The 11,359-nt window shown below is 39.3% G+C and overlaps 1 protein-coding gene across 1 annotated transcript; it reads right to left on the bottom strand.

The window, feature by feature from the left end:
- Nucleotides 1-6,066: 6,066 nt before the first annotated feature.
- Nucleotides 6,067-9,457, bottom strand: LOC311072335 (kelch-like protein 10). The gene is made up of 7 exons (XM_084097298.1): nt 8,886-9,457; nt 8,269-8,688; nt 7,667-7,864; nt 7,301-7,450; nt 7,009-7,125; nt 6,632-6,723; nt 6,067-6,510 (listed from the first exon to the last, which is right to left on the bottom strand). The coding sequence occupies exons 1-7, from the start codon at nt 9,303-9,305 to the stop codon at nt 6,378-6,380; spliced, it is 1,530 nt and encodes a 509-aa protein (XP_083953424.1). The 5' UTR covers nt 9,306-9,457; the 3' UTR covers nt 6,067-6,377.
- Nucleotides 9,458-11,359: the final 1,902 nt, after the last annotated feature.

Genomic DNA, 11,359 nt, shown 5'->3' with positions numbered 1-11,359 from the left:
TGATCTCAAACAGCTCATCACCACAAGTACTCACAAATCAGGCAACCAACTTGACCTAATTTTCACATGCAACTGCATCCCAGACAACATTCTGGTGAAACCTCTGCACATTTCCAATCATTTCTTCATTACTTTTAATCTACAACTTACTACGTGTGCACCAACAACCCCTCTACCAGTTACTTTCAGACGAAACTGAACCGACTCTGTTGTGTCATCCTCTCTTCCTTCACCCACACAATTGTCATCTCTTGATGTGAATATCGCAACAGACTTTGCGAATCAAAAGACCCATCTGACCTGAGTATGTATCAGTCTCTGATCTCATCCTTTTCTGTTGAAGTCCATGCTGCTAAATCTTCATATTTCCACAACATGAAACACAGTGCTTCAAACACACGCACACTTTTCAAAACATTCAATCTCTCCTCTGTCCCCCTCCGCCACCACCCACCACCTCTTTAACTGCTGATGATTTTGCTAATTTCTTCACTGACAAAACAACAACCATCAGCAGTCAGTTCTCAGCTCCAGAAATCTTCTCTCCTCCTTCTCTCCCCTCACTGAGGCAGAAGTATCCAAACTTCTCCTCTCCAGTCATCCTACCACCTGCCCACTAGATCCCATCCCCTCACACCTTCTACATGCCATCTCTCCTACACTTTTACCAGCACTCACACAGATCATCAACTCATCTCGCCATACTGGCATGTTCCCTACCACATTCAAGCAGGCTCGGGTAACCCCACTGCTTAAAAACCCCACATTAAACACGTCACTTGTAGTTACCAGCTGGACATCAACCAGTCTGGTTTCAAGAATGGCCGTTCAACCAAGACTGCATTACTGTCAGTCACTGAAGACCTGCGGTTTGCAAAAGCTGATTTCAAATCATCAGTTCTCATTCTTCTCAATCTATCTGCTGCCTTTGACACTGTGAATCATCAGATCCTTCTGTCCACCCTCTTATCACTGGGCATCACAGGAACTCCACTTCACTGGGTTGAATCTTATCTCACAGGTCTTTAAGGGTTGCCTGGAGAAAGAAGTTCTGTCAGGACCACTACCGTCAAATATGATTGTCAATTAGCATACAGTTTGGATTGGCGGTATGGTTCCGTTCTGGGAGAGAACTCCCTGCGCATCCATGCAGCCTAGCATGGATAAGAGCAGGGAGAGCAGCAATAATCCCCCTTGGGGTAAACAGAACAGAACCAACATGAATGTTTGCAAATATATTTAATTCAAGATTTAAAAGTACAACATATTCGATAATTGTTCTGATTCAAGGGGAATCAGAATGTCAAATCCTGACTGACGAGAGGAGGAGCTGGGGATGGAGGAGGGTTATTAGCACCTGAGAACGCGATAGCTGCTGATAATACTGAAGGAGCTTATATATGTATGGGATGATAGGTGTCGTATTCCTATAGGTAGATGTGGATCAGCTGATGCAAGCTTGACTAACGTGACCTGCCAGAACTAACGCTACGCTTGATTTCTGTCAGGACCACTACCGTCAAATATGATTGACAATTAGCATACAGTTTGGATTGGCGGTATGGTTCCGTTCTGGGCGAGAACTCCCTGCGCATCCATGCAGCCTAGCATGGATAAGAGCAGGGAGAGCAGCAATAATCCCCCAAAACAAAACCATATGACAATATCCCCCAAAACCAACTGACAGCGCAATTTGGATGCTTTTGTAGTTACAAAGTTGGCTCTGAGTGAGCCAAGGCAAAGCTTGAGCAACAGCATGCTACCAACAATACCAGCAACAAGCATGTTGTCAATACCCGAAATGTTTGGCAGTAAACATGCATATTGCAATGAATGACATCCACCTGAAATAAAGAAGTGAAAATTAGATATCAAAATGAATCAGCTGCTTGCTTGTTGTAGATCCGCAGTCCAGTTCCAGTTCCTTTGAGTGACGCCTGTGGACTAGAGATGAGAGATGGAGATTTAATTTTCAATTATCTTTTTCATTGGAAATAAGTACTGAAGTACACAATACTGAAGTAATCCTGGTGGAAACTTCTGGTTCACACAAAATTAGCAACACTGAATTAGAATTAGCTGGATGGTTTAATGTAACAAGCGTGATGCTGAAGCTTGGATACATTTACTCACAAAATATGTAGATTTGAATAAATTCCAATCACTAGACAAGTTATTTGTTGATGTGTACTGCGTACACTGTCACCTGTCAATGACGTCATAACCTTGTTAAACTTGGTTGTAGTTTACTTCTGTAGAAAAGAGAAAAATTATATACACACATTTTGTTATTATAATTTTTACACACTACCCCCACCACGACTGAGGCTGATAGAATGGTTACATCCTATTTTAGCATCATATGTTGAGCTCTATAGATCCTATCTAATTGGGGAAGCATCACACCAAGCTGGAGCAAGCAACAAGCATGTTGCTGTAGCCAATTTAACAATTGTATGGCATCTATTGGGGGAAGCTTACACCCCTAGCGGCAGCAAAATCTGATACAAGCATGTTGTATGATCGCGGAAATATTGCTAAAACTAGTGTAGTTTGGCAGGGGAAGCCTACACCCTACAGCAATAGCTCCGACTAGCGGCAACAAACTAATACAACACAACAAGCATAGTGTGTAAATCACAGAACTATTGCTAAACTAGTGTAGTTTGACAGGGGAAGCATACACCCTACAGCAATAGCTCCGACTAGCGGCAACAAACTAATACAACAAGCATAGTGTGTAAATCACAGAACTATTGCTAAAACTAGTGTAGTTTGGCAGGGGAAGCATACACCCTATAGCAATAGCTCTGACTAGCGACAAGAAAACTAATACAACTAGCATGTTTGTATAACCATAGGACTAGTATTAAAACTAGCGTAGTCCGGTCAGAGAAGCATACATCCTCTAGCTCTGAGTCAGATGCAGTGTGCACTGCGCAGCTAAGCAATGACATACAGTGTGCTTCCTCATTAATGAATATGATTACTGCTCCCGTCCTACGGATTCCTTCGGCTGTGGAGGTGAAGATGACGACTCCCATGATTCCACACTCCTTCACAAGACCATCAAGCTACAATGTTGTTAGTGTTGTTGAATACCAGACCTCTGCGGTGAATGTACTGTGTATTTTGCACAAGTATGTTACCGATATCTAGATAGCTTTAGCCACAAGCATGTGGTAACTTTAACACATTATGTTGCAATAATCAGATAGAATAAAGCACAGGTATTTTTCCAATGCAACCAGATAGCATAAACAACGCTTGATTACTATAGCATGTTGCTGAGGACAGTATGCACAAGCCGAAGTAACAAACACATATTCAATAACATTGCTCTAGCAACCACCATACAGTACTGATAGCAATGTTGCTACTTTGAAATATTAAAGTAGCAACTTATACACAGCTTAAATATATACCACCATGTTGAATTTCATCCTATAAAGATGCAAGCAAACAAACAAAACAAACAAAGCATTAAAATGAAAGCACGGTATACAATACACTGTAGCTTTAAGAACGACGTGTTTCCAAGAACTAGATAGACCAAGCGTGTCCGAAGTGACTCAACTGAATTGTGAGTGTTTACGGTCTTTTTTAAAGCTGTGCCACAGCAGAATTATTCCGTTTGCACCATGAATTGTTAATTCATATCAAGCAGCTGCTTGAATCTGTGCTGCATAGTGCTAAAAGCACAGCGTGTGCAACGCGATCAGTTGCCAATGACAACACATAGTAACGCACATAGCCAATATGATCGCATAAGCCTAGCAAGAGCATTTTAATGAAAACGACTAAGTTAGATTAGCCCAAGCCACACGTATAGCATTAGCAACAAGCATGTTGCCATTACCCTGATAGATTTTAGCAATGAGCATTAAAAAGGAACTAGCTTAGCTTTGTGAAGACTTTCAGAGATGAATGGAGAATGAATCGCGTCGAGTCCTGTGTCAATAATGCAGCGATGCGAGCAGCAATGCAGACTGAGGTCACTTCCAAATCAGGCAACTTATGATCAATGTGGCAAATCTAGTGTTCAAGTTTAAGATGAATCTGAGGTGAAATCCTTGTGGGGAACTAATTCCTCTTGCTAAATTCCCGATTGCACGGTTCCTTGTGAGATGATGTTGTTTGCCTGCCGAATTCCGCCATTTAATTAGCACCTGAGAACGCGATAGCTGCTGATAATACTGAAGGAGCTTATATATGTATGGGATGATAGGTGTCGTATTCCTATAGGTAGATGTGGATCAGCTGATGCAAGCTTGACTAACGTGACCTGCCAGAACTAACGCTACGCTTGATGTATCCAAATCACATTAACTGATCACAGGGTTTCCTCAGTGTTCAGTTCTTGGACCCATCCTCTTCTCCATTTACACTACATTAAGTTTCTCTTATCACCATTGTTATGCTGATGACACACAGCTCTACCTTTCATTTCAACCAGAAGATCCTACAGAATCTCAAGCTGTCTGGTGGACATCTTGGCATGGATGACAGAACATCACTTGAAGCTCAATGGCCAAGACTGAGCTTCTCGTTTTCCCTGCCAATCAGTCTCTACAGCACGATTTCACCATCCAGCTAAGTACATCATCTATTACACCATCAAGGTCAGCTAGAAATCTTGGAGTAATCTTTGAGGTCCAACTGACCTTCAAAGACCACATTGCAAAGAGCTCGGTCATGCAGGTTTGCACTACACAACATCAGGAAGATCAGGCCATTTGTTTGCCTCTTCATGATGAATCACTTGCAGTATTCCTCATTTGTCGTCCAGCTACCAACAATGGGACAAACCCCAGGGATAAATCTCAAAATGTTAAGGAGGTTTAACCTCACGTCACTGCACATGTTCAGGAAGACAAGTTCGAGCTCCAAGCAAGCTGATGTTGCTGGTGTTGGTGAATTCTGGCGGGACCTGTAGGGGCAGATATAAGCAACCCAAACATCACTGATCCATAATTCACACAACTGCCATTGTTTTGCTGTAATGTTTTTTTTTCCGTTTTTTTTCTAAGGCACGTTTAAAAAAGCTACTTAATTGTCCTAATTGAACTAAGATCTAATCCTGGCTTAATCTAAGCCCTGTCTGTGAAACCAGCCCTGCGTCTCAATATCCATTCTATCCCTCCTAAACAGTATAAGATTAAAATAAGTGTTGCAAAGCATTGTATGTTGAAAAGTGTATGCCAGAAGTCCCCGGATGGTCTACTATTTCCGGTGGATTTTTGGAAGTGTGGATCCGTGCTCACTATAACAGCTAATATTGCCCACAATTCAGTTCTTTGGAGGAGGATCCAGTTCAGCAAATGAAAGCTTTAGCATAAGTTCTGCCGGGAAGACTCAATTGTTACGTCACTTTACCTTCTCATCTATCCAATCATATTCTAATACTCGTGGTATAAAAGATTGGTACTTACACACGTTTGAGTTCACAGATGCTGACGCTTCCATTCACCTCCATCCTCCCCACCACCACCACCAGGATGGTCCCTTCCCATATCTCACAGGGGGTCGGCTGTGCCCCTGCCTTCGTCTTCAGGCAGGATATGCAGAGTCCGGACCCTCGGATTGCGAGCTACGGACGGGGCCTACGCCAAAGGTTATTGCTTGCTGGGCTATTAATAAATGTATAATTGTCACAGTATTTATTCTCCCGAGTCTTTCTGGAAGAACTACAAACACGAGTAAAAAGTGTTCAGAAAACTACAAAATATGGCGGATGTGCGTGACCGACGGTTAAGTAGAGAGGTTTGGATAAAGGGGTTTGAGTGCCTAATAATCAACATTTAAGTTGATGTTATCCGTGTTATATTTCATCGGCAACAACAACGTGAACTTTTATAAAGATCCGTTATTTAGCCATTTGGCATCGTTATGAATGAATATGAGGAGAGTCTCCGCATGAAAGACCCACGACTGCAGATCAACATGCTACTGCATTTCTCTCCGATATGGTAGGAAATTGAATTAAATTAAATGTGGAGGATTTTATATTTCCATGTGCAGATTTAGCCTATAGTAATAAAAACATAACATAATCAATGCTTCTTTAGCAAAGACTATCTATGAGTTAAATCAATCATACACAATGTATAAACATATAAAAGAAGCCAGTAAATTACAGTAATTCATACAAAGTTTAATAAAGCAATAAATAGTTTACTCAGTAAAAATAATTCTCAATATTATATGTTGGTTTGTTGAGCTGTAGAGATCCCTTGCAAGGTTTCATTTTTTAAATGAACAACACTACACCTGAGAGAAAGTTTAACATTTAGAATACAGCCTCTTTTTTGGATGCATTTATTCAGGAAACATGACTCTCCATTATTAGTCAGACTGTCAGATCTGCTAGAAGGAGATCATTCACTGTCAAACTCGTCTTGTGTCTGTACGGTGTCTCGTAGGGCAGCATACTGTGTCATGTTAGGCAATCCTGATGCTACACAACAGCTCAGAGCACTGCGGGAAATGGCCATTTCATTTGCATCAAACCTGTATAGAAAACAGATGCAAGGAATGCAATGAAATATAGTCTGTATTAGACTTATAGACTTATATTTATATCTAATGCAGTGTAAAATAATCTGTAAGATTTAGTGTTTGTGGAAGTTACCATTCATCTGTCTTCTCATCGTAGCTCTCCACATCAGAGGTGGTGCTGAATCCATTAAAGCCTCCAACAGCAAACAACTGACCATTAACTACCTGGATTTTGAGGAAGGTAAAAAGGAAAATAAATAATGTACAGCTAATGTCTTTAACTTTACATTAATAAATCTTATTATAGATGCAACACTTAATTTAAACATAGTTAGAATGTTTTGACACACATTGATCATCGAAGCCTTCTACAATTTTAGGGTGCAACTTTCCAATTATTCTCAATATGGAACCAAAAAAAAATTCCCCCATATTCATTATCATCAAATCATTAATGTAATGTTTTTTCATAGTTTCACCAGATGCAGATATTAACTGTCCACATCTCACCTCAATGCCAAAGTTGCTGCGTGGGTTGTACATTGATGCAACATCACTCCAGATGTTAGTCAGCGGATTGTAGGCCTCCGCACACCGCAAACGACTGGCACCATCAAAACCACCAACCTTTAAATAAATACACTTTTTATTTATGTATTCTGTGCATTTGTAAATGCACATCCATGCATGCATTTACATAAGTGCAACCTTTAAACTGTGATTGTTCCATATTTCTGTATTTCTGTCATGGTTATCATAGTTAATTAAAACTATAACACTGATATGTGTGTTTAATACTCACAGCATACACTAGATCTGCATAAGCGATCACACCAACACCACTGCGGCGGCTACTCATGGGAGCGATGAGAGTCCACTGGTTTGTTTCAGGGTTGAAGCTCTCAGCAGAGAAGAGACACTCAATCCCAGTAAAACCACCACAGATATAAATCTGACGAACACAAAAATAACATGCATGATGTTTGTGTACAATCATCACAGACTGATGTGTTTAAAACACTTTAAATTTTATGGTATTCCTTTCCATATAACATATATATATAACACTATTCCTTATGCCATATCTCTATTTCCCCTTTCCTTCATGCTTTACAGGCATTAAGAGTCTCCAGCAGAAGAGTGTGGAATCATGGGTAAGTGCTCTTACCCTGCCCTGCAGTGAGGTGGCGCTGGCGTCACTCCTCCGTTCATTCATGGGTGCCATCATTGTCCACTGATTGGTGTTTGGATCGTAGCGCTCTACTGTTTTAAGCCGTTGTTGTCCATCAAAACCACCAATGGCATAAATGAGCCCGTCCAGAACAGCAACACTAATATAGCAGCGGCGTTCATACATGGGGGCCACCTACAACACACCAAATACATCAGTGTGCGAACACACATCAGTACACCATCTCATTGGTTCTGTCCTATCAGTTGCAAATAAATACAATAATACTATTATTATATTATATTATATTATATTATATTATATTATATTATATTATATTATATTATATTATATTATATTATATTATACAAAGCTACAACTATTGCTGGAACACAAAAAAAAATGTATCATGGTTTTATCACTTTTTAGACATGTAATATGGTAATACAGTGGTATTCTTTGAAGTTATGTGGAGTACAGCACATCATTCAGCACTATGGTCCATATCAAAGTACAATCTGGTACCATCACTGTACCACAATACTGTTTTGTGAAGGAAGCTAAATTAAAGTTACATGTTGACATAGAGCATTACTCACCTCATGCCAAGTCTGAGTGATAAGATTGAATTTCCTCACGCTATTGAAATACTCCACATGGTCAAAACCACCAATACAGTAGACAAACTCATCCAGGACTGCTGTACCATGATAGGCTCTGGGACGCTCATCCTCTTGAGTCACACTGACCCAGCAGTCTGCCTTCACATCATATGCCTCAATCTCATTGGTGGGATTGCCGCCGCTCCATCCTCCGATGGCCAATAGGATCGATGAGGGCAGACGTGGACGTGTCAGTTGATGCACGAGTTCTGAGTTGGTGGGTTCATCCATGTTGAGGTCAAACAAAGTCTTCATTGCATTGATGATAACAGGCATGCAGGCTTCATTCTCCATCACTAGTGCATTGCACTTTACATTATTGATGAAGTAGGCTGATGTTATCAACCCCAATCGAACCTAAAGCACAAGGGAGAGTTTAAACTTTCAGAGACTGTTGCAAGACTGTTACTAAGCAGTTATATGGTGTTCAACAACGAAAAAGGATTTCCAAAATGGCAAAACTACAAAACAAAGTTTTCAACATTTAACTAACATCAAAATAATAGAGTTTTAAGATATTTGAAATTAAAAAAAGACAAAAATCTCTGTTTTACCTTTGGCAGAAGCACGGCAATGTGTTGCCTCCTGTTTTCTGGTGCATGATTAATCCAGTGGAGGACGGCTTCAAAAACCACCTCCTCCTGTTTGACATTCAGCTCATCCTCATCAATGATCTCCTCAAGCTGTTCCAGGGAGAGCTCCAGGAACTCCTCAGATACGTGCAGAACCTCCTCAAAGTGCTGCAGGATGTAGTGCTTTGCTTTACAGCGGAGCTTTGAGCAGGAGTAAAAGTCCTCTGTAAACTTGCAGATGCCAATGCAGTTCTCTGGGCATAACTGTGACTCCAGGAACTGACAGCAGGCATCTACAAGACCTGACACTAAGATCATTTCAGCCGCCACCAAGAGCTCCAACACGTTCTCTTGAGTAATGAGCACAGATCTTGTGTACGCATACTGGACAATAAGAGGCATGATGTCTTGGGATATTCCTTGAATTTCACAGAAATGTTGTGCTGGGCTGCTCCAGTTGTTGGAGAAAAGAGCCCTGTGAACACATTTGACAAAGAAATAAAGACATTAATAATGAGCATATATAAAATAACTTTTCGTTATTTACATTTTAATTTCAGCCAAATTTACTTAGAGAAACAGATTAGTTTCCTATATTAAATTTGAAATGCTGGGTAAAACTTCATTCATAGCCACTTCCAGAATCAAATTTCAAGAATGGTTTTTCCTAGATATCATAGTTACATTCATTTTTCTGGCAATACACTCATTCATTTTCATGCATTTATATACTTGGACTTAGGCAGTTTCAACAGTATAATGTTGGCAGTGGAAATTATGTACAATTATAATCATTTCTAGGTAATTTCCGCACAATTGCAGTTCAAATGCTTCTTCTCACCTAAAGTAGGAGCTGCAGCCACACATGATGATCTTGTGCACTTGAAATTCTCTGTCATTTGACTTGATGATCATGTCAGTGTGTTCGCCCAGTAAACGTGCTTCATCAAACACGTCAAAGGCTGTTGCTCTTATGTTCTCCATGTTCTCTCAGGACTGTAAATGTATTCAGTCTTCTCACCTCAAACTCTGATTAAAGTCACCTCAGGATTTTGTCTTTGTGTGGACTTTTGCTCAGGAGAGTTCTATAGAATGTCTTTGTGACATCATAGTTGTAGAGCTTGAATATATCTTTTCAGTTTGTGTCTTGGCCACATAATTATTATAGAGTTTTGTTTTATCGATTCCTTTTGAATGAAACATCTTCACAGTAACAAAGATATTAAAATTAATTAAAAAAAATTAACTCAGTGACAAATAAAATAAAGCATGGGATAATTAGTCATTTGAATATGCAATCATCCATTTTTGATTGCACAACATACACACTAGTGAGTTTTTGACAGTAGAACAGATTTTTCTTGCATGGTGTGACTGTGACCCCAAACAAGTTTACCAGAGGCCTGTATGAAGAGGATTGTTCTTCACAGATGTCATATTCCCATTCCATTTCAAGGTCACGCAGCATTAGGCCACATCATGAGTGCAATGTCTTGCTTTTATTGGTTAAATCTGTAAATTTAGAATTACTGCCATTATAAGTAAAATTACAAATAAATGGGCAAGCTGATTTTTATTTCTACAATATTTACAACTGGAAATATTCAACAAACAAGACTTTGAACAGTCACTAAGACACTACGGCTGTATCTGAAATGGTCCCTTATACTGTACCAGCAGTTCTCAACTGGTTTGGCCATGGGACCCACATTTTCCCATGGACATTAAGCCGTCACCCAATTATTATTATTTTTTAGGAATTTGACCTAATATAGGCTATATGGTATTATCACAATATTGAAATAAGCATTTTCAAACAATAACAGGTTTTATATATTTTTCTTAAAACAAAAAGAACTCTAAATTATATTTAAATCCAATAAAAGTAATACACACAAAAACTACATAAAGTAAACAAATGTTTTAAACTGATTCAAGTGTTATAAAGAATTATAAAGAACAATAGGTAACACTTTACAATAAGGTAAAGTCAGTTAATGCATTAACCAACATTAACAATGAGCAAAAGCTACATTTGTTACCATAGTTATTCTTTGTTAACATTATAGTTTAAAAAAATACAACTGATCATTGTTAGTTCATGTTAGCTCAGGTCCATTAAATCCTTCTGAATTTAATAATGTGTTATTAAATGTTGAAATTAACATTAACCAAGATTAATAACTGCTTTAGAAGTATTGTCCATTGTCAGTTTATGTTAACTAGTGAATTAACTAATAAAGCCTTATTGTAAAGTGTTACCTGTTACAGAATGCAGATCCAGACACAAAGAAATACATTGAAATGTGAGCTTTATTAACAGCACTGAGCAGAATGGAGAATACAGATGAGTATGCAGTTCAAATAGACTTTGAAGAATGAGTAAAGCTTAGTAATGAAGACCTTCCTTGTTTTACAGGTGCAGGAGATCATGGATTGCTGGACGGATGCTGGAT

This window comes from Abramis brama (genome assembly GCF_963993115.1).
Source record: "Abramis brama genome assembly, chromosome: 21".
NCBI lineage: Eukaryota > Metazoa > Chordata > Actinopteri > Cypriniformes > Leuciscidae > Abramis > Abramis brama.
This window is presented reverse-complemented; position numbering and strand designations above follow the sequence as displayed.